General features: G+C 34.1%; 1 protein-coding gene across 3 annotated transcripts in view; it reads right to left on the reverse strand.

The window, feature by feature from the left end:
• The window catches only part of LOC123682000 (neurotrimin-like), a 910,163-nt gene that overhangs the window by 80,126 nt on the left and 804,177 nt on the right, over positions 1 to 25,860 (reverse strand). For 2 of the 3 annotated variants that reach the window (XM_045620378.1, XM_045620380.1), the window contains 2 exons: positions 8,512 to 8,655; positions 6,859 to 6,969 (listed from right to left, as the gene is read on the reverse strand). In XM_045620378.1, coding sequence (XP_045476334.1) covers positions 6,859 to 6,969; positions 8,512 to 8,655 — 255 coding nt within the window. Of the gene's footprint in view, positions 1 to 2,916; positions 3,793 to 6,858; positions 6,970 to 8,511; positions 8,656 to 25,860 lie in introns of those variants that run through there. The other variant, XM_045620379.1, reaches the window with a different exon arrangement.

The raw sequence follows: 25,860 nt of genomic DNA on the forward strand, positions 1-25,860 counted from the left end.
ATCCAAATACTTTCGATATCATCATTCGCATATGATATAGAATTCAAAACAGTCGATCTAATTGAATCATTAACAAATATGCCGACGCCCCCGCCTCTGCCTTTATTACGCACCCTGTCTACTCTGAAGAAACTATATCCTGGGATATTGGGAACAACTAAGCAGTCCTGTAGCCATGTTTCCGTTACACAAAAAATATTATATAAATTACTTTGAAAGAAGTCCAAAAAATCATCATAATCACCTAAAAGAGATCTAACATTTAAATGTGCTATAGATAAATTCTGACTTGAATTATTCATATAAACAAATTATAATCGAAAAATGAATGAGTGAAAGGAAAAATAAAATATTTCAAACAATTGAGGATAAGAAAAAAGTTATCTGTTCGGAGACGTAAACACCACATATGGCCAGCCCGGAGATAAACAAAACATTCCCGATTAGCAATGAACGCAGGAGAACAATTATATATTATATCAAGATAACAATTAGAATAATTATAGTTTAAAGAGTTTATTTTTCTTGAGTTAAATTGGAACATATTTTTTCGAATACATGGTTTGAATTGACTAAGGTTTTTATATTACCATGAAGTACAAAAATATTACCATTTATTGTCCAGCAATTTCTTTTGAACTTAGTTTTGCATTTACTGAATAATTGTAATTGACCCGAAGTTAGTACCTCGCTTAACATAATTTTTGTCCCTTTGAGATTTTTCTTATTATTGAATATTTCATTGCGTTTCCATTGTTGACAGAATTCAATGCATACTAAGGGAATTTTCACGGAAGATTTACTAGAAAATTCATAGCAGGCATTAATATCACTTTTCGTTATATTGAAGGAGTATCCCCGCAACATATCCAGCACAGCATCAATTATGTCACTTTTTTCATTGAAAACAAATCCATGTAATAAGAGCTTACTGCTGTGTGTGTGTCCCACAGACAGTTGGGACCTCTTGTTCAATTCCTGAATTTCAAGCCTAAGTTGATACAACTCCCCTTCAATTCGTTTTTCGAAGTGTGAAAATCTCTCCCGAAGATCATTGCCCATCTCAGATTCGGAACCTGGTCTTTCAACAGTCGTTTCCAAATGATCAACCTCTTAATAAAAACCCGACCTATATCAAAGCCCCAACCACAAGAAAACTTGATCCTGCATTCAAAAAGATAGATGCGAAAGAAATTGATTCATATCGTATTCAAGACGATAAAAATAAACATATTTATCATAAAAAAATATTGAAACAACGAAAAAAATAAGTTTCAAATTTTATTTGCAGATTCAAAAATGGACCAAACAAATGGTATACTACTTACCCTAATAATGATAATCCTATGGACAAAAATAATTATCATAATATACGCACTCGAAATCATTCCCTTAGAAAATAATATATTACCCGTTTTGTTAGGAAAAACCTATGTTACGAATAAGAATCTACAATTGATTTATCACATTGATTTAAATAGGATAAAGGAAATAATTTTTAAATATCAAAAGAAAATTGAAAATCTGAAAGACCAAAAATTAGGTTTTGCTCAGACAGCAAATTATAAATATTTACAACATTCAAATGATATAAACTTTAAAGCCCTTGAAGAGATTCTTAATAAGAGTATTAAAACTAAAAGAGGATTAGTTAATCTTGGTGGTAAAATTTCAAAAATATTATTCGGAACGTTAGATTCAGATGATGAAGAATTATATGGAAACTATTTTAATAGCATACAGAAAAATGAGAAAACGCTCATGAAAAATCAGAAGCAAATAGCTACTGTTGTAAACGATCTTAAAAATAAATATATCACTAAATTCAAAAATATGAATGAAAATTTGAAATTATTACAAATTGTTCCAGAGTTACGTGAGGTAGAGCAAATGCATCTCATGACATTTGAAATTAAAGATATTAAAAATACCCTTGATGAAATTCAAACAGCAATAAGTTTTGCAAGATTACACCTTTTACACGAATCTATTTTACCTTATGCTAAATTTGTCGAATTAATCAAGAATGTCACAATAGTACCTGTTCATCACCTTAAAGATTATTATCAATTATGTCATACTAAGATTATTTTTCAAAACAAAATATTACTCTGTTTGATTTCAATTCCCTACCTCAGAATAATTTAACCATTTCCCATACCAATCCCTATATGCTCTCTCAAGAAGAATTATTCGAATGGTCAACTTCAACAAATAATTGTCATCCCGTGGAAGAAGATTTCTTATGTGATCAAGAATCATTAAATAAACTCCCAGAATGTCTCAGGAACATATTGAAAAATCATACAGAAAATTGTCCTAGAATTAAAACTACTTCACATTCAGATATCAGATTGTTAGAAGATGGAAGTATTCTATCGAGAGACAACGTGAAAGTTCAAGAGAAATGCCCTCAACAAATTAAATATTATTTTACTCCTTCGATGGCACTCCTCCATTCAAAATGTGAAATAAGCAACCTACAGAAAGAGATTTTCCCTCTAACCACTATAAATGAAGAAAAATACATTATTCTACCCAAGCAGACCCATTTTATGAAGAATAATTCCAAAGGAGAAAATATCGAGAATGAAGATATTCCAGACATCGTCTTAGAAAACTTAGACCAGTGGAATCTTCAACCCGTAGGAATAACTTTTACATTTATTTTAATAATATTTATAATTATAATTATTATTTATTGCTTTTGCTTTTAGATATTTCAAAAGAAATGTATTTTTAAAAAGCTACACCTCAGCAAGGTGATACCTTTTTCCAAGAAGGGGAGGAATTACATAATATGAACCCTTATTAAATAAATAGATCCTTTCCTTCAATCCCATAAGAACTACATATTACAATGTATCTAATTGCAGATTCAGCATTTCATCTTTATGAATAGCCCTTTGTTTCACTTGTTATTGAATTGTTATTCACCTAGGAATTTAGATAAGAAAATCTATAAAGGGGACTGAATCTGTGTACTCATTAAGAATTGATTGTGTATCCATAAAGAATTGATTAAGATTTGATTGTGAACTCACTAAGAACTGTTGTATTCGAAATAAATCGTTCTGTTTTTAAAAACGAGGTTTTCCACCACGAAAACATATTTATATATATTGTTTGGAAGTCTGGTGATGTTTTACTTCACTATATGTGGGAAGGAACGATGTTTTTGTTGAGTTAATGGTTAGTAATTTGCTATTAAACCATTTTTGAATTATAATGAGATCTTTTTCCGACAGTTTTTTGACTTTTTTCCATTTTTCTTCTTCATAGAAAATGCAAATAAGATCAGATGAGCCATAGTAATCGCCAACGTCCAATGAGGATAAGGCAGGGGAAGAAGAAGGTAGAAAATGCAAATATCATCAGCGTATGCGCAAGTTCAGTTTCATAAAGATAACATTATCTCATTACCTTGTCAATAGACCACTTGTAAGTAAGGTTATTTTCCTGCAAATATTATAGAGAAAGTTATCATTATTGGATCATAAGTAGAATTACAATCTTCATTGTCTGACAACATATCGCCTATATATTCCGACGATTATTTCATTTGTGAGGTACAGATTGAACGTTGTTTTTTGTAAAGAATAATTCCGCATGAATTGTTACCATACTACGCGCATGCGCCTGAGCTCGCGATGCGGTTGATATTTGATTTGCTCAATTTCATTTCCTCTTTCTCATTGTTTGGTATCAGTGGCCTTCCTCCTTATCGTTCAATTGCGACCAATTTGCTCTTACTTCTTGTCAACGCCAATTGGCAGCTGTATCTTGTGCTACCTGCAAAAACCTTTCTATCATTACTCCCTTCTGATAAATTTTAGGGTTGTTTGTTCTGACTAGAGGGTATTTTCGGGAAGATATTCACCTGGCGCCCATTTTATGAGCTATTAAATCTTACCATCTTGAATCCCCCGTCTCCACTGAGGCAAGCTGCGGATACCCAAGTAGGTAGTTCAGGCAAAAACCTCAGATATTTGAAGTTACAAAATTTTGGGGTTATAACCCAGCAAACACTGGGAGGTAACTGTGAAGTACCATGGAAGTAACTTTGCAACTAAAAGCTCGCATGCGATGTATTAAAAACATTGCCTCCCGCTCGCATTTGCAGCGAAATGTCCGCGACATCATGTACGCATTTCAAGTCGTTGTGTTGTTCAAATTGAGACATGAAAAAATATCCCCAAAAAAACATCCATTCGTTGTCACTTTTATGGAAGTTTTTGAGTCAATAAATGTCTTTTTAATAACCACATTGGGTCGTTTCATGCGAGGTCTCTTTGATATCTCTATATTCCATTCCCTTTTTCACCACACATAGAGAACATTATATCAATTTCAATAGGAAGTTCGATTATGATTTCATTAGGATATCATTATTAGACTTCTCAATTCTATTCTTTTTTTCACTACACATAGAGTACACATACTGACTTCCATATAAGATAAAATTTTGAACTTAATAAAATTTTTGGGACAGCGTGACGACTTGGTCGATGGTGGGGTTTAATCAGGCCTCAATCTGCCTAGTCCTAGTTAGCGGGAAAAATAAATGGTGTTCTAACTAGGCCTCTATCTGCCTACTCCTAGTTGGACGGTTATAAAATAAAACAGTAAAAATAAAATATAGAACAGATATAATACAAGACCCAAAATGCTACATGATGTAGGTTGCCATTTGACTGGGATTCCTCGGCTTATCTCCGTTTAAGATGCTTACTTCGAGGCTTAAGTAGATTGTTGCGCCCTCTGTTGGGGGAAGCGTTAACCTGGTTGGCAGCCCCACCATGACCGTAACGCAGGAATCTGTAATCCCCACAAAACATTACTTTTGTGATATTAATAAAAAAGTCCCTTTGGCACTATACAGTGTGTTTCCAAATTGTATGTATGACTTTGTACAAGATATTCTACCCATTGAATAAATGATATTTAATATAGGTCAAATGCCTTGTATTGTTCAAATTCGGACAAGGATTCCTATATAGAATATAATTTATTCAATGTGTAGAATATCTTGTACAAAGTCATACATACAATTTGGAAACACACTGTATAGTGCCAAAGGGACTATTTTATGAATATCACAAAAGTAATCCTGTAGAAATTTGTACATACAATTTGGAAATGGGAAATGAAGTAATGAAACATCCATATAATAAATAATTATTCAATCTAATATAAAAAAACAAACGTCACAAAAAAGTGAAATTATCTCTCATAAAATAATAAAATTAACAAACAGAGCCGGTCTTCATTTGACCACTTATAAAAAAATACTATATATATTTTAATTTATTGGTTTTTTGGTGATATAGCTATATCACCAGCCACATGGCAGACACCAAGGCACTAATAAAACTGAAAAAACGGGAAGCCTATAGCTATTGTAGTTTTCGAAATATCGCTCGATCAGCCAGAAAACGGACCAAGTGAATACGTAATCTGTATTTTATTGCAAAAATGCTTCTATTAGGATCACGTTCTGGTTTCACCGACGACCTCTCGGATTGCTCTGAATCGTTTGTTTTTGTTTATTACATCCAGATGAAGGAGAATAAATAAATATTCGTCGGACTCTTTGAGGGCTGGATATTTCAGTGCCACAGATGGATAATTGAAAATAATAATGTGCAAAGTATTACTATTACATTCACCAGAATAAACAGCCACATTGGGAACATAAAGTGACCCACTCAAAAAGGATTTGAAATATCATCCAATTCATGTTAACATTGTGTAGTTCTCAAAAAGACTTCGTTGCGAAGTCGCTCGATGGTAAACTTTTTAACTACTAATTTACCACTTTCTATGGGGATGGCATTGTGGTTATTTATTAATATCCTCAAATTATTATCACTGCATCTTCGAATTGTTGTTAACAAAGCAATGTCGCAAAATAAATATGTTTAGAACAAGTATGCGTAATCGCAATGAAGATATCTGTCAATGTGCAATTTGAGACTTCGCGAAACTGCCAAGTGATGTAACATGTTTGCTGGGAATGTTAGGAGCATAACTTGATTTTCAAAAGTTTTTCGAATATCATGTCAAATGTAGTTATAAGTGAGATAGGTCTATATTTAATAGTCTCTAGGGTATTACCGGATTTTAATATTGATTTTACCTGAAATAGGTAATTTCTACACAGAAATTCTCATAAAAATGAGCACGTTCGAAAAATTAAATTCAAATTTGCAATCAGAAAAGAAGTTGAAGAACATTTCAGGTTTTCTGCCATTTTGAATTTTTTTTTCTGAGAGTTTTTGAACTTTTCTAAATAAAGTTCCCAGAAATACTCCAATGTAACGTAAAAGCATAACTTGAAATATTATAGAAAACTAACAATGCTGAATTGAAAATTGCCCAAACCTGACGATTAACACCCACTCTGTATCTCGCTTATGGTTCGAAATCGGGGTATATGTCATAAGCCAAAAAAGATTTCCCCGATGTCTCCCACATGCCATATTATTTTGTCCAGTTTATAATGAAACACAATGTATAATAAATATAATACGACGTCTACTACTTGAATACAAACATTTTCAGAGGTGTAGACATATTATGGAAATATTTGAATATAATTTATTCTTATTTTATTAATATTATCTTCACTTACTCCAGGAGACTCTGTACAGCTTCCTGTTTCCTAGAATAGGCGCTCAAAAATGGTTTCAAATTGGTTTAGGTCTCTATAAGGAGACATTGGCGTAACGAGGGGGTTATTGAGGATATAAAACATCCCCCTTATTAATTAGAAGAATTAAATAATGAATTATGAGAAAATCAAAAATACGAAATATATTAGTGTCATGACAAGCTGAATAATGAACACTGGCTTACTTTTTGAATTCATCGTACTACTTCCAAAATCATCGTTTTTTACTACCAAGTCTGCTATCTTCTGTTCATATATTCTGTTATAATCCCCTTCTGCTCTTGTCTTCTTGGAATCTGAAATGAAAATCTCAATAATTTTTCCCAGTATAGTTGAAGTGAATTTGAAGAGAGACAAATGAGAAAGAGATACAAATTTTTTCAACATACACACTGCCAAGTAGTAGGCAACAAACTACATTCCTTCAGAAGAGGAATGTATTGAAATACAAGGTGCCTCGAAAGAAAGTTCATATTTGTTTAGCTTACTGCATGAACGCAACGATTCAAAGTGGCGCGGAGGATATCTAAATCGGTAGTCTGGCTCTTGGTAATTAAGTCGCTATGGATCGTTTTTCGGAAGCGGATCGCACATTGCACTTACACGAATTTCACAAATTGAAGATGTTATTCGAAAGCATATCCGATAGATTTCAAGAATGAATTACAGAATTATTATAAAAAAAAACGTGAATCCAAACCAATTCCCGAATCCACTTGAATATACATATAAAATTTCATCAAAATCCGTCCAGCCATTCAGGAGGGATTCAGTGAAATCAACACGCAAAGAATAATTATATAATAAATGAAAATATTTTGGGAATAGTGGACACGATTTTATTCTATTGTTTAATTTGTAACAACGCCGACATTTCGAAACAGTTCGTTTTTGTTTCATGGCTAGTTACGACAAATAATATCGCACGCTTATTAAAATCATTGAGGCAATTTTCAAGTAATCAAAAATCTTTCACACCGCAGATAATTTACATAAACATCCATCAAGTTATTTCCAATATGACAAGATTGTCATATTGTCATATGGATGTTTGTTTGTGGTAACTAGCCTTGAAAAAGAAACGAACTGTTGCGAAACGTCGAGTCGGCTTTGTTACAAATTAAACAATAGAATAAAATCGTGTCCAATATTCACAATATTTTTTTATTTATTAAACAAAAATGGATGATTACCAAGTAATAATAATTATATATATGCAGTCCCATTCTGAAAGATCGCCTATAATAATATAATTAAAAACATATCTTACTGCGAACAGACTAAATCAAAAAAATTTTCAAATGGTTTCCTAGTTTTCGGGGGGACATCGGATGCAGATATTCAATATAAAGTTGAAGTTTGATTTCAAAGCTGAGTGTATTTTTTCAATAGGGAATATACATTTCTTTTCGCAGAATATTAATCTTCTCATAAAGACATTATTCGTCTCCTCTTTTTTTTCTATAATTTTTCAATTTTTGAATGAATGAAGATATCAAATGTTTCAATTTAACATATGGTCATGATAAAAGGTACTTCAAAGTTATTTTCCGTAGAATCACTTGTTTTTGTATTCCATACGATCATTCAAAAATTCATTGAAAAATACAACAAGTTGTTTTCTTAATTTTGCTCCAAATGCACACATGTGTGACACCGCGATAATAAAATCTCACAAGAGTTGAATGTAGAACCGGAAAAGGTTCTCGCTCACGAGTGAGAGCCGTACGGCTCACCGTGTGAAAGGATTGCATGTATGACCGGAAAATGCTCTCGCTCATAAGCGAGAGCCGTACGCTTCACCGTTTGAAAGGAACCTTAAAATGTATTTTACTCACCTGCTATAAAAATATGTGTTAATGAAGAAAAATTGCTGAGAAGGCTGTGATTCACAAGAGGGTCACTCCATTGATGCTTGATTTTACCTGGAATTGATTTTTCTGGCATTGGAGTTTTAGTTGAAGTTGTTGGCGGGGACGAAACTGAAAATGAAATCGACTGTAAATTGAATTATTAGAGTAACTAACTTGAACTTACGAAGGTATAGAAAAATAAAGGAAGTTTTCTCACAATTTCATTGTTTGGATAATAGAAATGATCTGAATTAGTGTTTTGAATATCTGAAAAAATGTATGTGACTTCGTTCATGAAAAATAAGATGACTGATTTTTATAATATTATCAGATTCTGGAACTCGGAATACAGTAATTTTTATAGAAGATATTAAATGTTACATATGGTTTCCATAGCAACGGTAGTTGCACATGAATCGCACAATTGTGAATCTTGTAATTAGTTGCAGTTAAGAAATAAAGGAAAATGTACGAAAAGTGTATCATTCCAAATTGAGTCGGCCAGCTTATTATTAAAATACACTGCCCAACAATTGATAGGGATCACTTACTTGTTCTAAATTCATTTCTGAATTATTCGCTCCAAGATTATAAATTTAGTCAGATATCAGAGTATTTTCAGTTGATAATATGGTTCACTTGAAAAGAATGAAAAAATGGAAAGTTGGAGAGAAAACAGACTTTATTAGGAACACTCAAAATTCTGTGTTTGAATAACATAAAAATTTTATGATGAAACCACAAGAAAGCTGAAGTTTCGGTTAAGCTAGTACCTAGTTGGTCCCCCACGAGCTCGTCTCAAGCATTTTACCCTACGAGGCATACTTTCGATCAAACGATTTATAAAATGTTGGGGCAAATTCGTCCAAATATCCCGTAAAGCGTTAGAAAGGTCCTCCAGGTTATTGATCGGTTGTTCTAAGGTTGACAATTGTCTAGACATCTCAGACCAGACATGTTCGATGCAATTCATGTCTGGAGAGCGAGCTGGACAGTCCATCCTATCAATAGCATGAGTTTCTAGCGCTTCATTAACCAGACGACTACGGTGTGGACGGGCATTATCGTCAATTAAAATGAAATTCTCACCCACGGCAGCCGCAAACGGAACAATTATGGGTTCAATAATCATATCGTGATATCTCTAGCTGGTCATGGTGGTGTTCTGCAGAACAACCAACTCTGTGCGTTGGTTCAAACAAATGCCTCCCCATACACATATAGAACCTCCGCCAAAAGCTGTTGTGGGTACCTGCATCTTTGGAGGATATCCTCTGAAGATATGTTTCTACTTTCTTCAACGGTTCGTTACTCCGTTGAAGTAGCAGTGAGTAAGTTGTGGTGAGTAGAGGGTTGTAAATCCACTACAAACCAAGTAAAACTCGCGGTGGAGTTAAAATGATTTATTAACGTGAAACTTTGAACAAAAGAATGTTTTCGAGAATAACAATGAGTATGGTTTTTATATTAGTTGTGACGACACACAGTTTTCGTCATTGACCGCCTTTCGGAGTTGCTGGAATCTGCAAATTTTGCACATTATTTGGCCTAGATATGGTATTGAGTGCATGAGGTCGATAACTGCTCCCTAATAATTTTCCATGGAATTTGAATTTAAATGTGATTCCCTCTGAACATTCCTCAATGTTTAATTCACATTAAACATACTCCGGGGGGCCCTTGAAGTGATGAAGGCAGCTTTCAGCATTGTGGTCGTCCTGTGTACTATGACGCCCGATTCCAGGTAGTTGATGTGGGCATAGTAAGGTGTCAGGTTTCTTGAAGTAATACTAAACTAATGTTGTGTTTTGAGTTTGAACTCGGGAATAAATAGGTTCAAGTTCAAAACGTGATGCACTTTCGGCAGGTCTTTGGCTTCTCGGTGCTGGTTGAGGTATTTCCCTGGTCGGTGATTCCTCCTTGCTGGTTTTTTCGTAGCGTGCTGTGAATTTTTTCATCCCTACGTAAATAGTGATTGCTATAAGTATGACAGCAAGTGTAGTTGCAAAGCTTGTAATGGACGTATGAAGAGTTACGCTCTTCCAGGGAGTTTCGGATTGGCTATCTAAATCGTTCCGGTCAATGAGAAGTTGATCCAGCATATCCGGGGCTTTCCAAGAAGGCTCGAGTGCTATGTCCGGGTTGTCCTTTTCATTTTTGAATGAAAGAATGTTAGGGGGCACCTCTTTGTTGAACGTGGTTATTATGGCTGTTTCATCTCTCGTGTGGGCGTGCAGGGTGCTTTTCTTGGTTTGAATAGTACATCCTGATGTAGAATGAATAACTCCAGTTCCATTCAAGGTTGTGTCCTCTCGTTTTCCGTCGCAAATTACGGCAATTCTTCGGGGATTATTGGCTACGAAAAGCCAGGTATTTTCCTTGCGTAATTCTTTCCATTTTATGTCACTAACTTGTATATTGGTTTTTCTGCACGTTGACTTGTCCGTGCGATTGTAGATTTCGTCAATTATGCAATTCGGATCATTTTCCATGTCTCTAATTATGGACGGGTTGAGAATATATTCATTTTGGCTGACGCGTATAGCTTGTTTGAACTGTTCGCTGCTGAGCTCGAAATACTTTTGCACATTGTACTCCATCGCTAGGTATGGGTGACTTATGTAGATCACAATGAACGTTGGTGATTTTTCTTGGGACAGCTGTAGTCTGAACTACGTCGAAATTTTGGGTGTAGATAATATGGAAAAATACTTGAATATTCATTTCATTCTGTGAACGGGATTACGGGACATCCTCAAGTTTGCCGTTGGCTGTTCTATAATGGTGAGCTGGGATGGTAGTTTCGCCGCTGCCTTTTGTATTTCTCTTCGGATTTCACTAGTGCTCAAAAATTCAGAAATGGTACTTTTGTGAACCTGGACGTCCATTAGTTTCTTGTACTTGAGCTGCAACTCCTGAATATTTGTGGGATTTTGACTTAGTTGATCTGGACCATTCCACCATAATTTGTTACTAATTAGTTTTGATGCCGTTATTCCTCGGGTTATTAAATCAGCGGGATTGTTTTCAGACCGAACGTGATACCATTTGACCTTGCCAATTAATTGTTTTATCTCTCGAACTTTGTTGTCAACAAACGCAGGTAACCTTGCGGCATCAGCATTTATCCAAGCTAGTGTAATCGTCGAATCGGAATATGCATGCACAGGGATTTCTTGAATGTCCGTAGTCAATGCAATTTTATGTTTTCGCCATCTGACCGGAATATCTATGAGATCTTGTTGCAATTTCGGACCGGTGTGAAGGATATCATTAAGGCTGAGTCCATTACTGGTTTTTGAACTCGCATCGAATACAACTCTTAATTTTGTTGTATCGCGTTCTTCTTTGATTACAGGCTGGTGCGGAATATGATATATTGCCATTGAATCGTTTGTACTTGCAATCTTCATGTGGCCTAGGTCAATGCATTTCTGCATAGATTCCTTGTTTATAATGCTGAGCTTTTCATTCTTTTTCAACTCATTTTCTAATTGAAGTAGTCGTGTCATTGCCTGGGTTCGAGATTCTTCAAGCTGAGTTGAATATTTCTTGTCTTCATTTGGGATTTTCACAGTGTAATCGTGTTCGTTTCTCTGAATGGTGTTAGTATAAGATTCTTCGACTGGGGTATCGTCGTGAGTTGTTTCTTTTTCTTCTGTAATTCCTTGGTCGTCTCGGAGTTTTTCCTGTATTTTGTTGAGGTAGGCTAATGTTTGGTTGTATATCTTTTCTGCTTGCTCATAAATGTTTTTGGTGAAGTATTCATCAGTTTCTGGTATATTATCCACTAAATTTTGGTGCGTTTCATTGAAGTAGTTCCATTCTTCCTCCAGTAATTCCATTTTCATTTGGTAGTATTCTTCGTTTCTTCTTTCTCCTTCCTGCTTCAAGTAATAAAGAATTCTTTCGATGGCTTCAACCGTTTTGATCTGCTCTGCGACGAGGTTATCCATTTTGAATTAGGTAAGTAATTGGGTCTAGTTATATGACGTTTAGTTTATGAGGTTAAAGGATCGTTTCGAATGATAAGGAATTTTGTTCGACAAACTGAACAACCAGGCTCAGAAGTTCAAGAGCAGTCTTAATTCCACAGCTTGTCAACAAAATTGAAGGATTGGTGCGAAAGAATGATGACATGTGATAGGAAAGATAATTACTGGTGATTGTTGGTTATGGGGTGCAGTGGTTGTGGTTCCAAAGTCCCTGGTAGTTGGTGCCAATGGGTCGTAAATCCAATGACTAGTAGTTCTGGGGTGCAGTGGTTGAAGTTCCAAAGTCCCTGGTGCCAATGGGTCGTGAATCCAATGACTAGTAGTTCTGGGGTGCAGTGGTTGAAGTTCCAAAGTCCCTGGTGCCAATGGGTCGTAAATCCAATGACTAGTAGTTCTGGGGTGCAGTGGTTGAAGTTCCAAAGTCCCTGGTAGTTTTTCTGTTAGCTCGAAGGACCAATGTTGGGTTGTAATCCGGCTGGAAGGACCATGTATCTTTGGAGGATATCCTCTGAAGATATGTTTCTACTTTCTTCAACGGTTCGTAACTCCGTTGAAGTAGCAGTGAGTAAGTTGTGGTGAGTAGAGGGTTGTAAATCCACTACAAACCAAGTAAAACTCGCGGTGGAGTTAAAATGATTTATTAACGTGAAACTTTGAACAAAAGAATGTTTTCGAGAATTACAATGAGTATGGTTTTTATATTAGTTGTGACGACACACAGTTTTCGTCATTGACCGCCTTTCGGAGTTGCTGGAATCTGCAAATTTTGCACATTATTTGGCCTAGATATGGTATTGAGTGCATGAGGTCGATAACTGCTCCCTAATAATTTTCCATGGAATTTGAATTTAAATGTGATTTCCTCTGAACATTCCTCAATGTTTAATTCACACTAAACATACTCCGGGGGGCCCTTGAATAAGGTGTCAGGTTTCTTGAAGTAATACTAAACTAATGTTGTGTTTTGAGTTTGAACTCGGGAATAAATAGGTTCAAGTTCAAAACGTGATGCACTTTCGGCAGGTCTTTGGCTTCTCGGTGCTGGTTGAGGTATTTCCCTGGTCGGTGATTCCTCCTTGCTGGTTTTTTCGTAGCGTGCTGTGAATTTTTTCATCCCTACGTAAATAGTGATTGCTATAAGTATGACAGCAAGTGTAGTTGCAAAGCTTGTAATGGACGTATGAAGAGTTACGCTCTTCCAGGGAGTTTCGGATTGGCTATCTAAATCGTTCCGGTCAATGAGAAGTTGATCCAGCATATCCGGGGCTTTCCAAGAAGGCTCGAGTGCTATGTCCGGGTTGTCCTTTTCATTTTTGAATGAAAGAATGTTAGGGGGCACCTCTTTGTTGAACGTGGTTATTATGGCTGTTTCATCTCTCGTGTGGGCGTGCAGGGTGCTTTTCTTGGTTTGAATAGTACATCCTGATGTAGAATGAATAACTCCAGTTCCATTCAAGGTTGTGTCCTCTCGTTTTCCGTCGCAAATTACGGCAATTCTTCGGGGATTATTGGCTACGAAAAGCCAGGTATTTTCCTTGCGTAATTCTTTCCATTTTATGTCACTAACTTGTATATTGGTTTTTCTGCACGTTGACTTGTCCGTGCGATTGTAGATTTCGTCAATTATGCAATTCGGATCATTTTCCATGTCTCTAATTATGGACGGGTTGAGAATATATTCATTTTGGCTGACGCGTATAGCTTGTTTGAACTGTTCGCTGCTGAGCTCGAAATACTTTTGCACATTGTACTCCATCGCTAGGTATGGGTGACTTATGTAGATCACAATGAACGTATCGTTGGTGATTTTTCTTGGGACAGCTGTAAATAAATGAATAAACTGTTCTGCATAACCTTGACCTTTTTCCCTCCAAGCAAGAATACGTCCATCGGAGTTGACCAAACGAAATCTAGACTCATCCGTAAATAAACATCGGCTCCAATCTTCAAGTGTCCAATTGCGGTGCTCCTCAGCCCATTGCCGTCGATGAACCCGGTGTTCCCTATTCAAACGGGGATGTTGTACCCTCCTACGTGCTCTCAAACCACGAACATGTAGTCGTCGTCTTACAGTCTGGTTCGAAATTAGAACTCCTGTTGCAACTCTCAGTGATCTATTGAGCCGCGACGCCGGGTAAGTGGGATTTCTCGTAGCATTGAGGATCAAAAGACGATCTTGGGCAGCTGTTGTACTGCGCTGTCGACCTCCCCCATGAACATAAGCTACTGAGTCGTTTTGGTAAACCTATTCCAAGCCCGACTCACGACACTTTGCGGAACATTCAACCGCCGGGACACTTCTCGCTGGGACAAACCTTCCTGTATCCACCGTATGATTTGGTCCAGTTGCACAGGAGCCAAACGTCTTCTCGGCATGACTGATAAGCTGATATTGTTCTCATTTCTTCAATTATTGTCACCTTATGTGTTTGAACGAGAGAAAAAAACAGATTTAATAACAAATATCACATTGCTTTTCATTCCATCTGCAACAGCCTACAGATAATAATCGATTTTGTGAACAAGAGCCGATGAAGTGAGGAAGACTTTGATATAATCAACTCAAAACATCTTACTTTTTCCTTAGAGAACATATAATGTACAGATACTCACGAGATAACTTGAAAAAAATACAATTAAAGAGAAGTTCATAAGTGATCCCTAGCAATTGTTGATCAGTGTATATAAATCTATTAAAATATATCGATAGGTATATAACAAGTGGCGACGAGGATATTGGAAGTTAAAAGCTGCGAAATGTCGCCAAATATAATTTAAGTGAGTTCTTTAGTGGTTGTCCTTATCCCTACTGAAAAAAACCCTTTATTTTGTTCTTCCTGCTAATTTTAAAGCAGTAAATTCTAAATTGAAAAATCATGTGATTGAAAATGGTGGACCACCAATATTGGGAAGGTATTTTTTTAATACATCTGATATAGAATTTAATAGTTTGTTTTATTGTGACTAACACATTTCTAGAAGTTAAAATTTTTATGAATTTCCTGAATTATTTTCTTCTGACTTGGGAATCTTCAATAAGGGTAAGGCTTCTACTCAAAAACCCAGAGTCGGTACATCCGAAATTTTTCAAAGCTCACACAATGTCTTTACGAGGTGAGGTAGAAAAAGAAATCAATAGATTGCTAAAATTGAATATTTCACCAGTTGATTATTCAACCAGTGGTTATTAAAAATTGGAATATCGGAGCATAAGGAAATTTTAAGGTTACAATAAACCCTCATCTTTTGTGTACGTGAAGTTAGCACCCACTTTTTCGAAAATCACGATTTTTTTGTTTGTACCTCACGGATATTGGTAGAAAAAAATCGCATTCCACTGGGGTGCCTACTTTATTTTTGCGATTTTTATCGGAAAAAAAATAGTTTGAAAGAACATTGTTTGTAACTGTTTGCACCACAAACATTCTGTTTGTAACCAAACCTATAATGAAAAAATATCCCTCTCAAAATGCGAAGTAGGCACCCACTTGTGTCATGAGTTTTTTTGCATTCGTTAGTAACTATTTGTAACACAAAAATTTTCGTTTGACTTGTTTGGTATTTGAATATAATGTTATAACAAAATATTATTTTGAGAATGAATTTCAATTAAATAATGTGAAAAAATTTTCGTTTGACTTGTTTGGTATTTGAATATAATGTTATAACAAAATATTATTTTGAGAATGAATTTCAATTAAATAATGTGGAAGTCTGAAAAATTATTTTATAATTAATATTCAAAAGCAACTATTAGGTAAATTATATCTACCACAATCCAAAATTCAATTAATCTAGTGAAAAACTCACCAGGTTTAAGTATATTCGTCTATTTAATTCCTCTGTCTACCTGCTAATTCTTTCACTGACCAATGAAATGACTGATTGAAATAAATAAATCAATTGAATAGTAAGTTATATTCTGTCGAAAATAATGAACTAACTGATATTGTGAGTATAAATTAAACAGGAAATATATAGATAAATGTGCATATATAAAGTAAGGATATTAGGTTTCCTCTAGAAACGAAAACTTGTGTAACAGATAGTTACTATCAAAACATAACAGTTCGAGAACTGTTACGAAAAATAGTGCTAAATTCCCATGTCTTTTCCTGGAAACATAATTTTTGTATTACAGACGAAGAACAATTGGGAGCCAAAAATTTTAGGGGTTTAACTTTTAAATTGAAGCTTAGGTTACAAACGAAAATTTTTGTGTTACAAACTGTAACAAACGATGTACTTTCAAACTGAATTTTTTGTTTCGAGACAAATCGAAAAAAAGCGTGAAGTTGGCACCCCATCGAATGCGATATTTTTTTATTGTAATTTCTGAGGTACAACGATGTTCTTTCAAACTAAATTTGTTTGTTCGAGAAAAATCGGAAAATCGAAAAAAAAACAGAAGTTGGCACCCCAGCAGAATGCGGTATTATTCATTTATATGGGCTGAGAAAGTTTTAGAGAATTCTTGAAAGTTCAGGTTTAAAGATCTCATCGGGAAAATGTTACTTTTTTCAAAAATCTATTAAATATTTAGGTTACAAAATTTAAGCCGAGGGAATTAACCTTTGAAAAAGTAAAATTGATGCCATTTGCATGCACCTAGACCAACCAATGTTAAACAATTACATCAATTTCTTGGTTTGATTGATTATCATGGAAAATTTATGAGAAATTTGTCACCTTCTCTTCACCCTCGGTATGCTCTTTCATAGAAGGAAAAGCGATGGAATTGGTCCAATGAATGTGAAAATTAATATGAGCAAGTCAAAAAGAGTTTAACCAGTAAATAAGCTACTTCTATCGTTTGATCCTAACTTACCTTTGAAATTATTCGTTGACGCTTCTGTCTACGGTTTAGATGCGGTTTTGAGTCACATAATGTATGATGGATCAGACAGACCTTTAGCTTATGCATCCAGAATTTTGAAAATTGCGGAAATAGTTATGTTATGCTCATATAGGAGGATTGTTTATATTATTTGGATTGAGTAAATTTAATCAATATTTGTGCAGAAATCATTTTTACTTAGAAACAGATAATAAAGCTTTCACGTATATTTTCAATCCTTCTAAAGGTATTCCAGAGTTTTCAGCGAATAGGATTAGACGACGGGCTACCATATTTGCTAACTATAATTAATTATGAAATTTCTTATGTCAAGTCTTCTTTGAATGAAGCGGATCCTTTATGTCGACTAACAGTCGATGATCCCTATGAGAATTATATGGATATCGATCCAAAATATATTAATTATTTTTCCAATTTTGAGGAAAATATTGAATTTGCGGACACAACTAAGTATGATACAATTTTATCGAATATATTGAAATTTGTGAGAGGCGGTCGATCACCAAGTCATACATATAGAGAACTGCAGTGTTCGCGAGCACTTAAGCGGATTACTAAGCACTATAAGCACTTCCGAATTTTTGTCTTAACACAAATATGCGCCGACGCTTTGGTACCCTTTGATCGTTTTACATCATCTGATTAGTCTTTGAACGTCTTGAAATTCAATACATTAACAAACATCTGACGCGGGCACTTCTGTGTGAATTTAATGCACAGTTGTATATGAGATTAGTTTAATTATTTACCTCGAATCAAACAAATAAATATGTTTTTTTATTTGTTTAATTCAATAAAAAATCAATTATTTTGTAAAGAAAAAGGAGAATATGAAATCTGAATTTCAAATCAATATTATCATGATTTTGAAATTTAACATTTCATTACAGATCTTGAAGGTAAAGGAGAAAGTACCATTCTTTTTTTTAACGGGGACGACATGTTTCTAATCGAAAAACATCAATAAGAATTTTATTGAGGAAAGTCTATTAGAGTTTGATGAATACAGCGTAGTTAGCCAGAATGTAAACTATAAATGTTTCGGGAATTACATAATACCTACTTGATCACAATTTCTTTATCTACTTTTTAGATATCTTACTTTTTATGCTTGCGTTGTATTATAGAAAGAAATATAATACCTATATTCTACCTTTTCAGTTTTTTTATGAACATGAATATCATATTTTAATGAAGTTATTTTGATCTCTTGAATTAAGATATTTTCGAACATTTTGCGATTCCAAACATGATACATTTGATTATACAGGGTGTCCCGGGAAGAATGCGACAAATGGATACCATGAATTAAGGACATCATGAAGGACTCGTATGAAGAGGTTTTAATCTCCTGAGTGCCTTCGTTTGGGATATACAGGGTGATGTTCATTTTATATGTGAAATTTCACAGTTCAATAACTTTTTAACTAATCGACCGAATAATTTCAAATTTTGAAGTTTTGTCATCCTTTACCAACGCCTTCAATATTTCTTAATTCGAGTAAATCAGATCCAGACTAGAAAAATTTCAGACTTTTCCTATTTTTGTGAATGTTGGACCACACTGTACGTGACCTTTAAGATTTTTTTTTGTTTTAGTAACCACATGTATGGGTATATGTTGATGATATTTTTATGTCCATACCTAAAGACAGTGTTAATTTCGTTATGAATGCCTTTAATGATTATCATAAGTACTTGAATTTCACATATGAATTAGAAAATTATGAAAAAATTCCAATTTTGGAGTTTTTATGGATCCGTCGTGATAACAAGGTAATAACAGATTTGTACTCGAAGCCAGTTTCTTGTGAGCGATTGTTACATTTTAATTCTTTGCATTCACTCACACAAAAAAAAATCGCTATAATAAAGAATGTAAAATATAAAATTCTAAACCTCTCTCATGACTCATTCCATGAAAAAAATTTCCGTGATCAGGCTGCTCTGCTTGTCAAGAATGGTTATCCCAGTAATTTAATATATAAGATTTTTTATTCATCTATTAGTACAAGTGATTCTCGATCATCCAATGATGTTGATCAAACGACACATTATTGTAAATTAGTCTATATACAGGGATGCTTTCAGCAATTGGCAAGAATAATGAGCAATCTCTCAAACGAAGTAGTTTTTTATTATAATAAAACTGTGGGCAAATTGTTCAGTCGACTAAAGGATGGCAATCCGTTGATGAGACATTCTAATTTAGTATACAAAATAGATTGTTCAGATTGTGGAGTTTTTATGGATCCGTCGTGATAACAAGGTAATAACAGATTTGTACTCGAAGCCAGTTTCTTGTGAGCGATTGTTACATTTTAATTCTTTGCATTCACTCACACAAAAAAAAATCGCTATAATAAAGAATGTAAAATATAAAATTCTAAACCTCTCTCATGACTCATTCCATGAAAAAAATTTCCGTGATCAGGCTGCTCTGCTTGTCAAGAATGGTTATCCCAGTAATTTAATATATAAGATTTTTTATTCATCTATTAGTACAAGTGATTCTCGATCATCCAATGATGTTGATCAAACGACACATTATTGTAAATTAGTCTATATACAGGGATGCTTTCAGCAATTGGCAAGAATAATGAGCAATCTCTCAAACGAAGTAGTTTTTTATTATAATAAAACTGTGGGCAAATTGTTCAGTCGACTAAAGGATGGCAATCCGTTGATGAGACCTTCTAATTTAGTATACAAAATAGATTGTTCAGATTGTGCTGGCAGTTACATAGGCCAAACAAAACAGTATATAGGGTCGAGGTTGAAACAACATGAGAGAGATTGCAAAAATCGTAGTGAAGCAACAGCATTATCACAGCATGCAAAAATTAATGACCACTCCTTTGATTTTAATAATGTTAAAATTTTAAATAAAGAAAAGAATTGGTTTAAACGAATACACGTGAATAACGTGAATACACGCACCGATATTGGTAGTTTGAGTTCGGTTTATTTTAACTTAATTAATAAGGTTAATGTAGATGATTTTATTGCGCGGTAGTTCGTGTTTCGTTTTGAATCGGGTGTGTAGTTGTCTCACACATTTTAATGCAGTCTGTCTTGCCTAATGCTTTTGTTTATACTGATACGTCTTGTTTGATATGGTTTTAATGCTATCCTTAGAATGCCATTTTATTGTATGAACATTTATTTGATGATTTCGATGTATTCGAATGATTTATAACCGTTATTCATGGGGTGAGATCGCTTCTTCTTGTAATTTCATTGTTTCCTTGGCCGACCTGGCGTGCATTGTTTATGTTGTTTTGCTTTATATTTATATTCATTGTTATTTTGTCATCTAGTTTATATTTCATATTTATTATTGTATAGTGACGTCATTTTATCTATTTTTTGTCTTTATTGCTACACCAATTTTATGATCCATGCCGTTGTTTATAAATTGGTTTTTGTTTTTAGCCTGATGAAGGTGCTAAATGCTCAAAAACGTTGCCATTGAATAAATTGTATACAACTGTTCCTTGTGACTGATATTCCTCACCATTGAATTAAATCTTCGGAACGATAATTTTATCTGAAATTTATCATAATGTTTACCGTGGAAGATAATGATGGAGTTTTATTATTATTAAGATGCAACAATGTTTCTTATTCTTACAAATAATACATGGTACAAGTTTACATTGAATCTTTGTATATCCCGTGCGTAGACAATTTTCGCATAAATTCAAGGCCTTGACCTGAATTCGAATATCGACAGGCAACGTTAAGAATTCCGAACATTTATAAATCGTATGGTTTTCCTTTTTACAGTAGTTACAAACAACTTTGTTGTTCGCGGAGAGGAACATATGTGAATTATTGTTTTTGCGCGAAGGAGAATCGGGTTTATGTCGAATATTACAATTATTGTTATCTCTTGAATCGAGCGAATCGTTCAAGCATTGTAGAACATCTGGTTTATTTTTTAGAAAATTAGTAAATTCGTCTAAGGTTGGCATGTCATTTTGATATTTCAATTCTTTTCATTCACGAAAGGTATTTTTATTTAATTTATTTGCTAATACGTGAATGATGAAAGAATCATACAGATCTTCCTTCGATGAATTGGATGCATCTAACGCTGTTAAATGCAGACAAATTTCATCGAGAATTTTACGGAACTCATAATAACTTTCTTTATGCAAACTATTTAGGTGCAGAAGTGATTTGAAATGACTATAGACCAAAAATTGTTTTTTAACAAATCGATCACATAATAGTTCCCATGCAAGTTCAATAGGCCTAAGTGAATTGTCTACACCTTCTACATATCATAGCCTTCTAGAGATGCCTTTAACAGTTGATATTTTTGATTTTCATTCAAATTCTGATTCAATGAAACAGTAGATTCAAAATTGTTGTTAGAAATCATTATAATGCCTGAGTTCGCCTGAAAAAGTAGGCAATTTAACCTTTGGAATCAAAATATTCAGTAGAGGATCTGAATTGTTAGGTTGTTGAGGCAAAGATGATGTAATGTAAGAGCTACGGCGTAATTTAGTTTGCAAATACTGAAAAAAAAGTCTTGAGCATCAGAATAATATCTTTCCTGAAAATCTTCTCGTTCTAGAAAATGCGACGGCAATTGTTCATCAGTGCACAAAGATTCTATCATCGATTGAACAGCATCGAATTCCGACAAAAGACCTGAACTATCTTTATATCTTATATCAACCTCATCAATAGAAATTAGATTATTTGAAGTAGAATTTTTAATGGTTGTGATAAATTTCTCCACAATAGTGAGTTTTTGCTTAATAGTGCCCCGTTTGCGGGTTAAAACTTATTTCTGATTCGGACATTCTGTGAATATTTTTTGATTGATAAGGTTATTGATTGAAATGAAATAGAAAAATAAATTGAATCGAGAGAAAATGTCGAATAATCCAAATGAATAATAATCGAAGGAAGTGGGAAAATAGTCAAAATTGACAAATTGTTAATAGTCACCCTCGTGGCTCCAGGGATGTAACTTTGAATTATTCGGATATCTGGACAACAGCTACTGGAGTTTCGTTCTTGACGAATTTTCCTTGGGCTGATGATCAATGGAATCAATCGGCGTTGAAGAATACTTGATAATTCTCTTGAAGATTTTTCTGATGTCTCCTGGTAGTTTGGATACGTCCAATAATTGCAGCAGAGTAGTGTTTTTTCTTCTTTCTTGGGGTGAATTGAATTGAAAATCCGGCCCGATGGATCAAACTTATGTTTGGTAATTTGCTGGTTCTGATTTTGTTATTTAATTTACTGGACTGTATTTTATGGATATGAAAAAAAGAATATATTGGTTTTCAATAGTTTAATAGTTTAATGATTATAATTGGCGATGTGTATCTCGTGGACAATTGAAATTGAATGGAATAAAAATGAGTGGTCCATATGTATCATTTTGATAAGGTATACGCAGACAACGGATTATGATACGTTGCCAGATCAACAGAAAAGAATTAAAAATTATAGTAAACTCCTAACATTGTGTGACTGATGCTTTTAATGATTTAGACTAGATGTTTGTCAAAATTCTAAGGCTTATGTAAAAAGAGATGAATATTTCGCAATCAAATCTATTCCTCCATTTACTTTCAAAGTCAGAATTGATATGACGGGTTTTGAAGAAAATGATTTCGCATCCGAAATATCTTCATTCCACTGAAGAAAAAATTGATTAAAATGAGATTTCAACAAATTTTTCATTAGGTACATTTTCTGATTTTATTGGTTTATGGATTCTCAACCATCCGAATAATTTATTACAATTCATGAAATTTCGACGTTTTAGTTTCTTTCTATGTTTTCTGGAAGTCATAGACTACTTCATTCCATGAGAAATTGCAGTTTTCCTTAGTGCAAGTTTTTCTTTGATAACTCTTGAAATATAGGATTTGCTTGAAACTCTTTTTTTTATACCTACGTAAAATTGACTGAATGAATAAAAAATATAGGTTTTTTTGAGAAGACTACTTCTTCATAAGATATCTATAAGAATCTCATTAACTCATCAACCGTTGAGTTTATACTCAAGTATTGCCATATTGCTGAAATTATCATCAACCAAGCTATCTGATAATGCAATAATATACTAGGTGTGCCGTTTGAAATAAGAAAGTGGTACTCTCTGTTTCCGGTATAAAAGAAAATTTTAATTAGTTCATCATAAACGTCTAATGTAGGCGAATCACCTTGGACATCATTATAATTCAGCATTTTGCTTCCACTGCGGGACATAAATTCCGCCTTAGAAAATAACGAACAAATAAATTTCAATTCGGCAACGTATCTGTTAATTGGACGTAGAAAATTGGATGTCATTCAAGGATCTGAAGGTCATGCACTTATCTACCCTAGTTTGTCTTATCTTCAGACAGAACATTTCCTAGTTCATCTCAAACATGTTCGTGCTCTTATAATTTTATGCAACGATCAGTTCATCATCGTTGATAATGTTACAAGTCGAGAATAAAGAATAATCAAATTATAACACCGTAGAATGACATAGTATAATTTTTGATGTGACAGCAAAAGCTACTCACGTCACAAATGTTCTGAAAGAATCGACATCTGGGTCCCATACATACGCAAAAATATTATTTTCAACTCAAGGGTTTCTTTGAAAAGTGTGCGCCTATGGTTTATGACTGTTTTGTAATAATCTCTGGTCAAGCGTTTTTATCGACTAGTTCAAGTGACTTTGGATATACTATACCTGGTTTTGGTTAAACCCCTTTTGGTATATGGACTACTTGCATGGGAAGGGGTAGTGAAACATTATTTACTTAAGTTCGAGATAACACAGAAATGGTTGTTAAAAATAATATACAATCAATCCTACCGCTATCCGAGTGAAACACTGTTCCATGATTCTGCCGTTATGAATCTTCGACAACTGTATATGCTCGTGCTGGCTGTGCATCAATTTAAAAATATTTTATCCGCGGAATTTAACGAACATTTGCATGGAACGCGACACAGAGGAGGAATGATTTTCCTAGAACAATGAAAACCTTAGGACAACGATCGAACATATTTTTATCCCCTCGAGTGTACAATTACATACCAGCGTGTATTAAAGCAAGTTAAAATTTGAATATATTTAAATTAAAATTGAAATCGGGATAGGAACCTAAAGTTCTCAGGAGGTTACGAATTTTTTGACATTAAGAACTCGTATGTCCATACCTGAAATGTTGGGGGGAACCTTGGTCACAACAGCGGTTTGATTACATATTAGGCTCATGATGCCTTGTATTATGATAGTGATAAAATATTTATGTATGTTATGTATTAAGTATTTAAGTATACAATATATAGTCTACGTGTAGAGTAGAAAAAAAGTCTCTAATGTAAATGCCTCTAACAAGGTGCCTACGCACCTTCGAGGTAAATAATAGTTTATTGATTTGCCTTTGTATATTTTTATTGAATTGTACTTAAATATGTTTGATGTAGGGAGGTGTACAGTGCATCCCATTTTGGGTGAGACTGCCAGGTTTCTCCCTTGTTATTTAAGATAGAGCCTTGCGGTTTTCATGTTCCTGTCCTACTTTTTCGTGAAACTCAAGTTGGTCTAATCAGATTGTGCATAACTGTTTCCGTTCAAAAGATACAGGGTGATTTTGGAAATTAATACTTTTCGGACCCCTTCTTTATCTCCGAAGTTATTAGAAATAATGCTGAGGTAAAAACTACGTCTGAATCAGAATTCTGCGTAGAATCCAGTGGCGTACTCAATTTTTTTTTTCGGGGTATGGTTTTGAAGATTCAACACAAACTTATGTTTTTTTTAATGGAACATCATGTGTATCATTACTTCGTTGAATTCGTTATTTTTTTCCCTTCAAAATGATATATGACACTATGTAGGTAGGATGTTCAGAAACGTTAAAAAAACACTAAAACATCAAATAATGATGATTTTTTGTTAATGGGCAATGGATTTCTCATAGAAAAGAAGAATCAATAATGATAACAATAATTTATAGCGATGACAGCTAGATCAGATTGGTTTTTTCCCTCCAATGCCTACTTGATAAAACAATGCTCCCAAATGCATAGTACTCATAGTAGCCACAATAACAACAAGGATGTTTGTGTCATCAATGACCTACTACTTTTAAAAATCGAAAGTAACAATCCTCTTATTGAAACATGGAAAATTCATGGCCCATTTACAAAAAAATCATCATTATTTGACGTTTAAGTGTTTTTTTAACATTTCTGAACATCCTACCTACATAGTATCATATATCATTTTGAAAGGAAGAAAATAACGAATTCAACGAAGTAATGATATATAGGGTGTTCCATTAAAAAAAATATAGGTTTGTGTTGAATCTTCAAAACCATACCCCAAAAAAAAATATTGATTACGCCACTGGATTCTACGCAGAATTCTGATTCAGACGTAGTTTTCAGTTTAGCATTATTTCTAATAATTTCGGAGATAAAGGAGGGGTCCGAAAA

This window comes from Harmonia axyridis, chromosome 6 (assembly GCF_914767665.1).
Source record: "Harmonia axyridis chromosome 6, icHarAxyr1.1, whole genome shotgun sequence".
NCBI lineage: Eukaryota > Metazoa > Arthropoda > Insecta > Coleoptera > Coccinellidae > Harmonia > Harmonia axyridis.